The sequence below is a fragment of the Heliconius melpomene genome, chromosome 4 (assembly GCF_056956725.1).
Source record: "Heliconius melpomene rosina isolate 202511_hmr_F chromosome 4, ASM5695672v1, whole genome shotgun sequence".
In the NCBI taxonomy this organism is placed as follows: Eukaryota; Metazoa; Arthropoda; class Insecta; order Lepidoptera; family Nymphalidae; genus Heliconius; species Heliconius melpomene.
The window spans coordinates 6,443,182-6,458,727 of record NC_140392.1 but is presented as its reverse complement, the minus strand read 5'-3'; the positions used below and the strand labels follow the sequence as shown (position 1 = coordinate 6,458,727).

The window sequence follows — 15,546 nt, the reverse complement described above, 5'->3', positions numbered from 1 at the left end:
CTGAACTAAATTGATTTTTTTTCAGTTTGCGTTCAGAATGTTATACAATTTTAAAGTCGAAATATCCGATAGCACACTTTAATATATTTAGTGTTAGCGTTCTCGTGTAAAAGTGGATAGATTTAGGTGAAAGACAATAAAAGCAGTGCAGCAATGCAAAGCGTCTTACCTCAGTCAATGGGAACATCTCCTGACTGAAGGCAAGGCTGAAACTCCATGTGGTAAAATGGTCTTTGCCCATTCTATATCATCATTGGAAACCAGAGGCTTTGGGTGTTGCGACATAGTACAAAAACATAAGAATTAAACAATGTTTTAAATTTCGTCCTAAATATTTTTATAACTCACAAATTAAGACGGATAAATAAATTGAAAGCTTTTTATAAAAAAAATAAGTACAAATAAATAAAGAGAACCTCCTGTTTGAGTTTGACATAAAATAAAAACGTATAATGTTGATACCATCATGACATAATTATGTTAAAATTATTTTAATAGCGGATGCTATTTTTTATAAGTATTTTTTTATTTTTTATTCCAACATAAGGAAATCCATCGGCGATGTTGGTCTCGGATTCGGGATTCAGTGGTAATGATATTCTTGTGAAAATTGTGAGTCCTGAAGGACAAATGTTCTCTGGGTATTTCGCTGAGGACACTCTCATAGAGGAGGTGAAGAACCGTGCCATCGATTTCTTCTATCCCGCGGGTGAATCTGGAGCTGGACGATTTAAAATCGTGCGCGTGTGCGACACGTCTACTTTACACGACTTCCTGACACTCGGTCAGGAACAAGTGGTGATGTATGAGGAACTATTGCTGATCGAGCGGCGCATCCCTGAAGCGGGCACTTTATGGGACCTTGGAGCCGTTCGTGCTCCTCAGCAAACCGCTATAGCAGCCGCAACTGCATCACTACCAACACCAAGAGACGCTACACGGCAACCAAATTTACAATCCTTATTATCCACTAATGAATTATCCTTCGAACTTAGGAAGATATTAATATCTCTGATAGAAGCTGGAGCAAAACTGGCTGCAGCTGGACGAAATTATGAACTAACACTGGCCCAATTATCAGCCGCTTTGGACGAACCTCAACGAACTCAAGAAATATTGGTACAAGTTATTACGCCCGAGGAGATAGCTTCAAGATTCAATGTACCAAACATTGAAAGTAAAAATGAATCCACGTCATCGACCACCGGAGATGAATTCTATAAGCGCGCGGAACATCTACAGCGTTTTTTGGAAAAGTTTCGTGCTTGGCGAATTAAAATAGCTCCCCCTCCAAATCCAGAATCCATTAACGCTCTTAAGGATCTCGGATTTTCTTTGGAAGAAGTGGATACAGCACTTCGCTCAACAGGGTGTAACGTCCCAGCTGCAGCTTCCTGGCTGGTCGGTGAAAGAGGGTCCAGCGTGTTTGAATTAATTAATGGACTACCTGAAGGACTAATACTGCAAACTTTGTTAAAACAACCGCAAATTCAACGAGGACTCTTAAATACTAGGATGCTAATCGCATTTATAGCAATGGTTGGGCAAACCGGTAGTGCCTCATTGTGGTTGAACTCTCCGCACGGAAGTCCTCTTCTATCGCAAATATCTAGGACCTATCATTCGGAGAAGTATTGTCTTGCTGTCAATCAGTTTTCGCAGAGACAGGAGCAATCTTCTAAGCCGTCAACTTCGAGACAAAGAAATTAATACTTAAGTCTTTTTATATACAATTGATTAATAGATTCCATTATGACGAAATCTTTTATTTAGATTAGAAAAACAAAATACGTTAAACTAGTATCGCAAAGACGCACAAAGTGTGGCTATACACGCAATTGGTTGTGGGTTCGATCCCTACTCGAGGAAATTAAATAACGCAAGATTCCCATTGCCTACCCTGCTGTGTGCGGGATACAGCGTGAAGCTGGGAAAAAAACTCAATACAACAAATCAAATAAAAAATAAGTTTAATTTTATTGACACCTTTTTAGATTCTTAGCTGTGTGAAAGATTATGAACTAATGGTCTTTATAATAATCTTACTGCGACATATACTACTACATCTATAAAGTATTTGGTGTGCAATTACTAGGTTTTGTCCTCATGTTTTCTGTCCACATAGAGCATTTCTCTGCATTCCTAGAGTCCTGTGTTCAATCATACACCTGATACACCTATGTGTATTAACCTTACTAAAGTCGCTTAAAATTTACGTAATGATAAAATAAAATTACTTTTAAGAGAGTAATTTTTTTATTAAAAAATTGATACCAAAGCAAATGTATTGAACAGTTAAAATATACCAAAATGTTTCAATATCAGAAGGTTTTTGAGTTAAAATTTAGTTTGTCAGTTTATTTAAAAGTATGAATGGACGTATACAAAATGGAAGATTGTTTAACTAAAAACTTCCACTGTAGAATAAAGAAAAAAAATGTAAAAAAGTCTGTATATTTTAACTGCTCCCTGTGTTGACAACTTTAAATGCACATTTCACTAAGGTCTCTGATACAGACGACAATTAAAAAGCATATAAAAACATTTATTTTATAAGTGAAATAACAAACCATAATTAAATAATATTCATAACCAAATAATTTCAAATAATATTTTTGTTTCCAAATGTCAGAACAGTTGAACAGTCACTTCAAAGCGGGGTTGTTATGGATGTGATAAATATCCGTTATTTAATTAAGCAATCTGTTATTGATAATTTGTGATATTTGTTCTTATGTTTTTCTAGTTACAAAAGTTGCTCGCGCTTATTGCTACTTCATACTAAGATCTCTGTTAAATTTGTTTACGTTTATGGGTAGTTTTTTGTTTCGGATTTTTTATAGTTCTAGTTTCGGTTAAGGAGGTCTCCATAGGGTCCCCGCTTGAAATTACGTCCATAACATATTTCGGTATCGTTTAACGATACGTCGACAACAACTAAAAGAACCTAATCGATGGGTCGTGCTCGATGAACCGAACTACGTCGCCTACACATACAAAGGAACATCAGACAACTACGCTTTCCCAATATAAAAGAGTAATCTTAGTACATACCATAATAAATATCTATCAATATATATACTCTCGATCAACAAATATAATTTAATAATATAGGCAATAATATAATACGAATTTTTTAAATCTATTAACATTATCACAATACGAGTTGCGACGACATTATGCCGTCTAATGTATAATTACGGGTCGTTTGTAACCACTCGACTATTTACAAACACGATCGCACACAGCGCGTCCACCGCTCACTATAAGTCCACCGAGTCGAGGTCCTGTCGGGGCGCGCGGGGGGAGGGCGGCGACGGCGGTGAAGGGGGCGAGGCGGAGGGCGTGGGAGGAGGTGAGGGGGCGCGCGCGTGGAATTTTCCGGGCAGCGATGCGAGGGCGGAGAGCGCGGCGTCGGCGTGCGGGATGCGGCGCATGATCTTGCCAGAGGTGATGAGGCGTCCGAAGCCCTCCTGGTGCGCGAAAGCGTACCCAGAGCGCACGGAGCGGCGCGCGCGGCGGGCGGAGGGCGTGCGCGGCGCGTCCACACCGGCCGAGCGGCTGCGCCAGCGGGTGCGCGCGCGCAGCCGTTCCGCCAGCGTGGGGCGCCGCCGCGACCACGCGAGCCGCCACGCAACCACCGGCACCATCAGGATTATCATCTGCAACGACCGGGACAATCGGGAAGTTAAATAAAGCGGTCGTTCGGGGAAATATTGTCCAACAAACCGTTACGATGCAGAGGGGAATGTAACTTTATTTTCAATCCTTTTAAAAATAATCACACATTACATAACACTATTTTTAACGCCTCTATACATGGACAAAAACATATATACTTAGGAAGTGGTACATTTCTCCAGAGTAAACGAGAGGAAGCTGGTCTAAGCTCTCATCTTGCAACTACCAACATTTTTCTCTTCATATATATTCGTTACGATCCAAAATTTAAAAAAAATCACACAAACGCACATTTTAATAGAAATATCAACTCACGGTTAGCACAGCGGTGAACCAAAACGTGGCCTGCGTGAGCGCGACCGTCAGCGAGCCCACGTAGGGGCCCCCTATCACGTAGTTGTAGAAGTAGTCCAGCACGAAGTACGACACCAGCGAGCCCCAGATTGTGATATGGTTAAATACCGTCCAGTATGTCGTATCCAATGCGATCTGAATATAAGAAAACACAACTCAATAAAATTATTTTATTAAGTATTTATTAATTAAGTGTTGGCTCTGGTAATATTAGATATCATACCAATATACCATAAGATGATCATACCAATCTTTGAAATTCTGATTCCTATCCCAAGAAAACATATATTTTTCCATAAATACCCGTACCTTCCTTTCAGTTTAAAAAGTGGCCCCATTAACACCACTGCCTAAAAAACCGCAATCAATTATATCAATTTTACCATTCTTATTGTCCTTGAACGTCTCGTCACGTACCCAGTAAACTATTTTACGGTGCTCTCCGTGACTTTTGAGAACAGGGAGGCTGATAGCAATAGGCCTGTAGTTGGATGGATTGGGACCATCGCCTTTCTCCGGGTTCGGGTGGATAAGAGCGCTCTTCCACGAGTCTACGACGACTGAGTCAGAGTGCCGAAAAAAACGCGTTAGCACCGGTGTCAGCACAGGAGCACATGAAAGCAGCACTAAAGGAGAGAGATTTAGATGCCATCTGGCACTGTTATTTTGCTGAACTTAATCTCAGGCATTGAGCTCTCGCACCGCGAAATGGTCGGCGGTATTGTTCCCCGGTCATCCAAAGTCGAGTTCGAGCCAAAGAGAGCACCCACGACCCATGGGCGGCTTTCTCTTTCGCCATATTAACCAAGATGTTTTTTCCTGTGCGTAATAACGGAAGCGAATGCTGGCTGAAGTTACCAAGTTGCCGCATTTGAGAACGATCAAAACTAATGAGTTCCGAACGTGGAGCAGATTTTCAGGCTTCTCGCAGATTTTGCTCGGACTTTACTCTGGTAATTTGTCATTTAAAGTACCTACAGGCTCAGTTATACTTCCTCTTTGAGTATCGAATCGAATAAAGATAAAGAATATTTACCTGTGTAGTATTGTCTATAATCAATATAGTAGCCACAACGCTCCCTAACAGCATGTGATCTGATAATATCTTGCCATCTGGCGCCAAACCATCCTTGTAAGTACCTGGAAGTAATTATTATATTATTGTAGTAAAAGTTAAATGAAGAAATGTATTGTTTTTTTTATATCAGATTTTAAATTAATATACTTTTTAGCTGCTTCACGGTTCTTTCTTGCAAGGTAGGCAGAGGGTATCTTAGAGATCTCGTTTTGTATGGAGGACATCGGGTAGGACAAATGTATTAAATAATTTAAATATCCAATAATTTTACTTTCGGATACCGTCTTTATGTGCCATGATAGCGTGTATTATAGAATAAATACACTCTTTATTAGCGATTCACATGTTTAAAAAAATACACAAATAATAAGTAAATAGCATTACCTAAGATATGAATGTAAATAAAAATAAAAATTTGGTTACATCCATTTTGTCATAATTAGTACATATTGAATTAACGATCACACCTTGCCCAAATCTAAAATCAATATAAAAAACCCACTAACCATAAGGAATAAGAAACAGTACAAGCGATGTAAAACACCCGTGCAACGTAGATTTAATAAACTCCTTCTTATTAAACAGCTGGCTCGTGTGTCCCGGAGCGTATAACTTTGGGAATTGTAACGACGTCGCGTCCGAAACGTCTTGTTCGAACACGCCCAAAGCTAATACAGGCAGAGACGTGTAAAATAGGTTGTACACTGAGATGAACATCTCGTCGAATACCGTCTGTGGATAAAATAGAATAGTTAATATATAATATCGTTGGAAAAGTCCTGTGAAGAAGGTAGTTGTTTGGAAAAAAACGGTAAACGCAATTGAATTGTGCCAATCGAGTCAATTGTTTGTAGACAACGGCGCTTAATGGAAAGGAACATGTCTATAATTTAGAAACTTCATCGCTTTTTATTTCTAACATTATATATAAAATTTTACAATTATGAAATTGATAGATTTATTTGAGGAACAATATTATTATTTTTTTTAATGGAAGAAATACACAGAAGAAAAACACATTTATTTCGTTATTTCAGATATTTTCTGAATATCTATTTTTGTGAAGTATTAGCTTCAACCACGCATATCTTCTATCAATTGTTACTGATTAACTATATCAATAGCATAAACATTTAATTTTTAAAGTTCTATAACTTTAAAGTAAAGTTAAGTTTATATAAATATTTAAATTAATTTAATATAAATATTTTACTTTACTCACTTGCGCGCTAAAGCCACAGAAGAACGCAAACCAGAAGTGGCACACGGTGAACGCGAAATTCTTGTAGAAGAAGTATCTGAGGAACTTGCACATTCTGTAGTAGGACCATCGGCCGTGGACCAGCAGAAGCCGTTGTAAGAAACGGAATTGCGCTATGGAGTAGTCTGATGCGAGCACTGCTTGCATGCCTTCCTGGCCTGATATGCCTACTCCTATATGTGCCGCTAAAAGTAATAACAATATATATAATAAAGAGCCGAGTGTCGTAGGCACTCCATTAACCACTAGTTAATTCTCTGAGTGGGAATCGAACCCTCAACCGTCGCCTTTATATATAATATTGTAACAAAAGATACCTTTAATCATAGAAACATCATTAGCACCATCTCCTATCGCGAGCGTGACGGCTTTCCTGCTTTTCTTTATGAGTTCAACCACCATTGCCTTCTGCAACGGTGTTACTCTACAGCATATCACTGACCGGCATTGGAGGACTACGTCTAAAAACCTAAAGGAAAACAACATTCTATTTTTTAAAATAGTTCAGTATTATTTCGCATCAATGAAAAAAAAATATTTTGAGAAAATGTAAATTTTACACATACAGGAGACGAATTACGGACATGGGTAAAATGATACTTAATAAACAATAAATATATGATTTAAATAAAACTATTTTAAACAGATTTTATGTATATGGTTTTTGAATAAATATGTTTAAAATAATAATTTATGAAATGGGTTCAAATGTATCTCGAAACACAAAATTATACGCCATGAATCCAGATAAAACAAAATTGTGGCGTGGGTCACAAAGTGTAACTGTAAACGCGACTGGTTGTGGGTTCGATCCCCACTCAAGGAAATGAAATATTTATGTAAATTTATATTTCCATTACTTCGCTGTGGCGTCGAGGCAAAACGAATAATAAAATGATATATACTGACTTCTCTTCCAGTTTAGGATGTAGACAGTGAACCAACGAGTGTCCGTTGACGACGATGGCGAACCCGTTGGAGTCGTCGTTGGCGTGCTCATGCTCCGCGTATGGACCGCCCCCTGACACGTACTCGTTGCTGTAATACACTTATTAGGTAACTAATGTCTTATATTTATATTAAAGGATATAAGCAAATTATTTGAATTGTAATAAAGTTGACTTAAAGTGGTAAATTTTGATAGACGGAATTGAACCAGCGAAGAACAATATTCATCAGCATTGCATAACGCTGTAGATAGTATTCAATTATTAAACTATCAACATTTTTCAATATCTTTGTAATTTGAAATTTAAAATAATTATTAAAAAGCAATTGTATATAAATTGAAGTCGAAAAAACTTCACACACACACATAAATGCAAATTAGCAGTAGCTAGCTCACAAAAGGTAAAAAAATTAACTTCTCAAATACTGTGAAAACCATGAATTATTACTAAAAAAAAACGTATTTGAAAATGATGACCATTTGTGAGCGCAACATCAAATAACTATTCTACTGCAAGTATTAATTGTTTGTGTTTTTGAAGAGTCAAGTGTGATCGGTGTATTTTTGATGGATTAGTTACTGATGATATAATATAGAAAATTTTAAAGAACATGAGAGAGTTAGATTGTGTGTAACAATGGCAAATTGTTTTCTTTTGTATGCATATCAAATAATTAATGGTAATAATTATTGTATCAATTATATTCCAATAAAAAAAAAATACATTATAGCAAAAACTAATTTTAAAGAGCCCAAGTTATACGCAAGTTTATATAAAGGTTAATATGGTGTGTATTATATTTTTAAAAGACTCACACACTTAATATACTCACTCACCTTTATTATTATTATTTTAATATAATAATTAAAATTTTAACAATTCAAACATAAGAATTGAAAGTACAGGCAGTGTCACAAACCAGAACCACGTAAACTCAGTGGGTCTCAGTAGTGCATCAATAAATAGACACTTTCTGCAAAAATCAAAACATTTGATAACACTAGCCACAACACAATCAACACTGTACAAGGCAAGGAGATAAATAGAAAAAGAGATAGTACCGTGTTTCTAAATGTCAAAATAATTTTTAAAAAATCTGTATTATTATATAATTTCTTAAAAAACATTTAGAAATGTATAATAACTTGAATATAGAAGAATTCAAACTTTCACCTCCAGGAAATCTTTCAAGAGTTCTCGACAACTCATTCATATATTCATTATGTTCTGCGGGTTTGAGTCCCGCTACGTTATTTTTTATACGATTCTAAACATTTTACATCGTTTACAAATAACGTTAAAACTCGAAAGAATGTTTTATTTTCAATTTAGTGTAAAGACTATTAAATTTTGACTTTAACATTTTTATTAATTGAGAGAACTCTATAGGTTCAACCAGCGTAAACCATCATTTACATGATTGACATTTAGAACAAGCGGCACGATCCAGGGTAGAGCAGGAGAGTGCCAGGCGTGAGCGGGTACAGTGTGCGGTACTGCGTAGTGTCGGTCTCTACCTGGTTACGTTATGTTCCCACCTAAATGTGACGACGGAGACTGCGGGGGCATTGAGTTTGACGTTGGCGGCGCGCGCGGGCGAGGGCCGGCCGGGGAGGCCCGACACGGAGCCCCCATTCGCGGTCTCTGTGCTTCTAGATTTTTTTGCGTCTGATGTTGAACCTGAAGTACAATACATATGTGTTATGTATAAATATAAACAAAATTGAAGTGTTTACCTGTCATATCCAAATAACCGTGTTGTTTCAAGTGCATATAGTTATTTAATCAATAATAATATCTGAAACACCCAAATCGAATTTTATGGGACATTGAAAGGTAGAGAGGTTTGTGAAGCAACAAATAGGTTAATTTTTATGCCAAAATTCCTGCTGGATTGGAATTTACGCAGGAAAAATATAATATATTGCGCCTACCGGGTACCTAAAAAAATTAAATAACTAAACATTTATATATTAAATTTATTCCCCAAACACAATATATAATAGGTGAAAATCACTTGCTTAGTTTGGTATAAAATGTCCGGCATATAAAAATTGATACAATTTTGTTATGCTGGAATTACAAACTAATTCTAATAATAACCATAATTTCATTTTTTTTCTAGCTCTACCTTAGTAATAACTCAAACAAATGTAAAGCTCAGCTTAAACGCCGCAAACTGTACCTAACTGTAACCAATATTACCTATCTAATATAAATAAACCAATAGGACATACCATGCGGTAAGAAAGTGTTAACAACACGTATAGAGTCCCTGCATTTGGCCAACTGTCGATCCACGTCGTCGTGCGCCACGCCGTCCACCACGAACACTTCCGCCATGTCGTCTGTTAGCAGTTGACACGAGTAACCGATGTTTATTGCTGTTTCTGAATAAATAAAAATACATCTTAATCATTCCAATCTAATGTAAAAACGATCGAAAATTAATACTCGTATATTATATTATATATTTTTTAGCTTTACGTTTTTTCCGGACTTCAGTTTCCGCTCATGGAGATTTCCATTTCTTCGCTCTGGTGTCGAGGCTAAGCAAGGCGTTGAGTTCTGCCACTTAACACGCAATGCCTCTAGAATGCGGCAGAAAGTGGGGAGCGGAGTGTCTTAACACTAGGTTCCCTCTGCCTACTCTGCTGTGTGCGGGATATAGCGTGAAGCTGATTTTTTTTATTTCTTTATCTTATTTATATATGTTTTACCTTGTTTATCTCCTGTTAAAACCCATACTTTCATTCCAGCCATACTCAAGTTTGCTATCGTTTCTGGTACACCATCTTGTAATTTGTCTTCAATAGCCGTGACGCCTGTAGAGTTAACGTAGTGTCAATACAAATATTATTATGAAAGAAGTTCCTCACCGCAACTTTGTTTGTGTGATTTTCTATTAATATAAAACTAGAATTAGTAGATAATTTTATGAAAAATAACTTGTTCTCCGTTTTCCACCCAAATTGCGTAATAATTGATAACTGAATAAAACATGTTATAAGACAGCTAGAAGTGGGGATTAAATTTACAACTATGACAATGACACTCAAACCCTGAATTTTGTAATTATTTTTATTTGTCAATTAAATCTGAACTGGGCAACTTTTGGCTAAGGCAACCTCTGTTATATTTTATATTTCTCAAATGTTCCAAATCTGTTATGTTTATATATTAATAAGAAATATCTAGTTAAAGTTAACCTAGTCGGGCTTAGATCCTTCCCAGGCCTTATGGCTATACAAGAAAAAAACATTTATATCCATCCAGTAGTTCCAAAGATGTGCATATAACAGATAAATAAATAGAAAAACCAAAAAGCATATAAGCATATAAAGAAATAGAAAACTTTTATAAATTATAGATTTATATTTTATTAGTATTTTTACATCCTTACTGCTCAGGACTTTTCGCAAATAAATTCAATATACAGATAGTACAATGTTTTATTATATTATAGTTATGTAATAGCAAATAATGAAATATGTCTGTGTCTGTAGTACTGACCCAAGAGTATGAGGTCAGTCTCTATCTCCTCGTAGATGGCGTCGAGGCGCTCGTCGCGGTCACGCAGCGCAAGGGCGGCGGCCTGGTGCTTGCGCTTCCACTCTGCGAAGCCGCGCTCCTCGAGCGGCCGCCACGCTAGCGCCAACGTCCGTAGGCCTTCCCCGGCGAATTTCTAATAAATAATATAATGTTGTATTCCACACATAGGTATATGGTGACACTCCATACCGTATACCTTGCCTTAATGTTTGAGACAACGCGTGTTGAATGGCGGAACTCAACGCCGCGCTTTGCGAGAGCGAGGAAAAATATTAAATATATCATTCGCCCGAGTGGGAATCGAACCCAAACCCGTCGCGATTACGTTGTACGTTTGTGCCGCCTCCTCCTCGTCCTTTTCAATGTTGTATTTACAATCATTATTATTATTTACTTGTATTCATTGTTTTTAAAGTAACTGTCTATGCAGTTAGTGGCAAATTAATATTATTTTTATTACTTACATTTAAATGCTCTTGTGTTTTAGATCTAACTTCATCTTGGCTGCTACGTTTTAATCTGTCGTATATTACATTATCAGCACCTTTAGTATATAACCTAATTTCACCATCCTTCTTCAATATCACTGACATTCTTTTCCTAACATTATTAAAATCTAATATACATAACAACTCGTACACCTGAAAATAAAGATATTTCGTTTTGGATACATTATGCATATAAATTAAAATTGTTTTGTTATAAAAGAAATAATTAAACAAAACATACCTCTGTCTTACCCATAACCTCTATTGTAATAGTATTAGGGGATCGTTCTCTGAACACAAAACCAAAATTCCTAGCTGCAGATACTAATGCCGCCTCATCAGGTGATTGTGCCTATAAAAGTAAACTTTATACATTAATCGTTCGAATACCAGGTATGTAATAAAATTACACAGTATTTGTTGTTCGAAACTTCACATTTTGTTTTTTCTTAGAAAAACAATACTGATGTAAAACTTTTTTTATGTCTCTCATAACTCTATGTCTAATAAGGAAAATGAAAAAATATGTATTTTTATATTCACACACCATTTTCACATAGTTTTAAAGACCACCAATTCTTAAATCATTCCAATATATAATCATAACTACCTGATATTCAAGTCGGCCATTTTTCTGCTCAGGCATAACAGTATGGCAGAGAGCTAGCAGACGAAAGAAATCGTACACGTGGCGGTCTCCCTGACGGACTGCCTTCAAAAGTTTCGAATCGAAAAACTTGAACTCCGGTTCGTATTCAGGATTATCGGAGAAGTCTAGCGGTTCTGTACTCTGTGTAATATTTTTTTATATAAAAAAAAACATTACTTTATTACAATTATTACAAAATGTAAATATTTGAATTTACTGATAATAAAATTGATTTGGAATGGCTTTAATTTTTAAAGTTAAATGAAGAAGAGAAAGAAATAAGTTATGTAGATTAATTTAATTTAGTTATTTGACAAAAAAATACTCAACATCATATGGTTTATAGGTTTTAACAATTACATAAGAAAAATTATATCAGCTGTCACAAAAAAGAATATTTAAATTACAATATAAATAATTCTACCAGAAACACATTCAATAAGCATAAGTTTCAAGAAGACTTCCCATGCAATACCCATGCTACACTAACATGCAACTCACTTACCACCAAGCCACTCAGTGAAATGTGTTAATGAGTTAGTTATATACAGACAGACATACGTACATGCGGGTTTAACAAGACAATTAGCATAATATATTAAATTAATGGTCTATTTTACATTTATTAATATAAATTAGTTACATTATAAGTACCATACAAATGTAAATGTATAGTTGTTAAGAATTTCTACAAGAGATTTTTACTTCTAATCAATAAATAGTAAGAGGAATAAGGTTATTTTTTGTATATTTATAATTATTACATTGATATTAGTGTATGAAAGATTCTATCAGTGTATTATAAATTTAGTTTATACTATATAGCGTTATACCGTCGACAATAGTTTTGTATTAATTCAGTCTTTATTAGCGCTAGCAAGAAATTTGAATTACAGAAGAGGTCAAGCAATAATTGTAATGGCTTTGAATTATGCGACGAGACAATTTATTTCTGAAATCTATGTATTGACAAATTTATTGGCATAAATGAATATTTTAAGCCTCAAAATAAAGAATTTTATTTAAAAAGTTAGTTAATTTGCCACTGGTTGGCTTGAACCAATGCTTCAGACCAGGGTTTTCAAGTCTTTCTTATGTTGAGGTTCCCCAGTTTATAAATTATATTTTCACACTACCCCTTATTTAATTCATACAAGAAACTAATTTTAATAAAAGGGATTATTATTTCCATTTACGCTTTACGTTTGCATTAGACATTTCTACACCCCATGTTTGAGAAGTCTGGTTTTAGACTTAGGAAAAAACCGGCTCAAAAAAGAAAATCGCATAATTCAAGACATAGCATGCTGAGCGTGTAAGTGTATTCGCCGTACGTGCGCGGATGTGGCGCCGGGCGTGCTGCGGCCCTGCTCGTGCTCCAGCTCCAGGAGACGCGCGCGTGCGCCCCCAGCAGCCAGCGCCGTCACACTGACGGCAGCGCCGCGCCGCCTGCTCCGCTGCGCCACACACGCGTCACACTCTGCCCTAGCCGTCTAGTGTTGCCAGGTTCGGTGCTCTTTTAAGCTTTTTAAACTAATTTATATTCGAACTACGTCACTTGTGAATATATGTTATGTATAAAATATTTATGAATATATTCTACAAAATTTAAAATCTGGCAACACCATTTTTTCTAGGCTAGGGTTTCTAGGTTCTTATATTTAAAATGTTTGTGTGTGTATACATTTGTTGTAGTATATGTCTCACTTAGCACTCCATTTTTATTATAGTTTATAAAGAATCGCGTTAATTTGTTTTAATATATTAACTGTATAAGAACACAATATATTGGTTATCACAATTTTAAAATCTATTCTGGATACATAAGGTCATATGTAAAATATTGAAAATATTGAAAAATTAATATATTGAAATATACCCTAAGACCAACTTGACTGAGAGTCAAATCAACGTTATATGAGGCTATACATGAATCACTGAGGATCAAACGAACACTATACATTTATAACAACAAACCACGACGACAACACCATGAGAACAATAAACAAAACATGTGACAGAAACCCCACGAGGAATACAGACATTTTACTTAAAAAGTAATTTATTTATATGAGATTATAATTAGCATACAAACTGTCAGTTCTCACACTAAAATATATGTGATATACAAAAAAACTTCAGTCATTCAAAAACTTTATCGTATTGCAAGAATCAAAAACATGCCAAAAAATCTCTATTATTGTATTCGTGCTATTTCATTATGTATAATAATATAATTGTTCAAAATTAATAAGTGCTGATCATCTTTATAGAACAGCCTACATGCAAAAAATGCTGTGATTTCTAGAAAAAAAAAAACTTTGTGCTTATCTACTTCGGGTAATCAAATAACATAAATTGAATTTAATTTTTAACTTACGTCTGTGAGTTCGATGGTTTCGCCTGTGTTTTCATCCACAATGTCACCATAGCACACTCCTGCTATTGAACACTTATTGAATGTCATTATATTCTGAGTTAACGTGCCAGTTTTATCAGAAAATATATACTGAATTTGACCTGAAAAGTATAATAAAATTTGTATTTTTACCTGTACGATAAGATCAAGAACGGGTCGCTGACAATAATGATAGAAATAAACTTGTACCTAACTCCTCGTTCAGGGTTGTGGTCCGCGCCTTTGCCGCTGTTCCAGTCTTTTCATAATACATTTTTTCATCCCAATTTATTAAGAAACTCTGTGCAAATCTTATCACCTGAAAACAAGAAACATTATTATAAATTACTTAAATTTTATTACAAATATATTAATTAATGGACTTTATTATATGAAAATTTACAACGTCACTAATATACATACCTCTACTGAGACGTATAAAGATATGGGCACAACAGTGTTCATAACAATAGCATAGGAGAAGAACACAAGAAGCGCTATAACAATAGCGCCGGACGCGGGCTCGGCCGGCACCAGGCTGTCCCACGGAAGGTACACCTGGAAGTCCTTGCCCACAAACCATTCCCACACTCCACACGCTATCGTGCAGAACACGCACATAGAGAGCAGAAACAGAACAATCTGGAACATTACAAACAACTTTTTAATACACCCAACTATCTTTCAACACTTAAAAAGTAATATACCAAGTTTAAAACTCGTTAGTTATCGACAGAAAATAGAGTAAGTTATGGTAATTACCCCTATTATAAGGAAATTAAGTAGTCTATCTATGCTGGTGCGCTTAAACTTTGTTTTTCCCGAGTTCTGCATAAGTTTGGTGTCCTTCCCAGCGAACACGACTACGCCGTAGCACCACGACGTGTTCCGTAATATGCAGCCGCGTAGAAGTATTTTGTCATTGTCTAAAGAAAAATGTTGATCACGCCAACTTAACGTGCCTGAAAAAAAAACGGAGAAAATTATACATTATAATATATTTTTTATTGATTTTCAAAATACAGTTAAAACTAGCTCTTACAGCTTGTGTCAGCGTGGTCAATTGTCAAAATTCATTATATATGACACATAACACAATCTAATTGCGGGAGGCAGGTGTTTTTTTAAATTGAAC

At 35.8% G+C, this 15,546-nt stretch overlaps 2 protein-coding genes across 7 annotated transcripts in view; one reads left to right on the top strand and one right to left on the bottom strand.

The window, feature by feature from the left end:
* Window positions 1-21: 21 nt before the first annotated feature.
* Window positions 22-2,684, top strand: Kpc2 (Kip1 ubiquitination-promoting complex subunit 2). Its single transcript, XM_085185122.1, has one exon. The coding sequence runs from the start codon at window positions 562-564 to the stop codon at window positions 1,708-1,710; it is 1,149 nt and encodes a 382-aa protein (XP_085041248.1). The 5' UTR covers window positions 22-561; the 3' UTR covers window positions 1,711-2,684.
* ATP8B (ATPase phospholipid transporting 8B) overlaps window positions 2,238-15,546 on the bottom strand; it is a 49,808-nt gene continuing 36,499 nt past the window's right edge. For 4 of the 6 annotated variants that reach the window (XM_085185095.1, XM_085185096.1, XM_085185098.1 and 1 more), the window contains 19 exons: window positions 15,174-15,373; window positions 14,835-15,053; window positions 14,622-14,730; window positions 14,394-14,533; window positions 13,348-13,470; window positions 11,975-12,154; window positions 11,606-11,716; window positions 11,341-11,517; window positions 10,838-11,009; window positions 10,045-10,149; window positions 9,562-9,714; window positions 8,842-9,004; window positions 7,284-7,412; window positions 6,692-6,843; window positions 6,336-6,559; window positions 5,620-5,845; window positions 5,072-5,175; window positions 3,997-4,170; window positions 2,238-3,662 (listed from right to left, as the gene is read on the bottom strand). In XM_085185095.1, coding sequence (XP_085041221.1) covers window positions 3,264-3,662; window positions 3,997-4,170; window positions 5,072-5,175; window positions 5,620-5,845; window positions 6,336-6,559; window positions 6,692-6,843; window positions 7,284-7,412; window positions 8,842-9,004; window positions 9,562-9,714; window positions 10,045-10,149; window positions 10,838-11,009; window positions 11,341-11,517; window positions 11,606-11,716; window positions 11,975-12,154; window positions 13,348-13,470; window positions 14,394-14,533; window positions 14,622-14,730; window positions 14,835-15,053; window positions 15,174-15,373 — 3,260 coding nt within the window. In that variant the 3' untranslated portion in view covers window positions 2,238-3,263. The remainder of the gene's footprint in view (window positions 3,663-3,996; window positions 4,171-5,071; window positions 5,176-5,619; window positions 5,846-6,335; window positions 6,560-6,691; window positions 6,844-7,283; window positions 7,413-8,841; window positions 9,005-9,561; window positions 9,715-10,044; window positions 10,150-10,837; window positions 11,010-11,340; window positions 11,518-11,605; window positions 11,717-11,974; window positions 12,155-13,347; window positions 13,471-14,393; window positions 14,534-14,621; window positions 14,731-14,834; window positions 15,054-15,173; window positions 15,374-15,546) is intronic. The other 2 variants (XM_085185093.1, XM_085185094.1) reach the window with 2 other exon arrangements.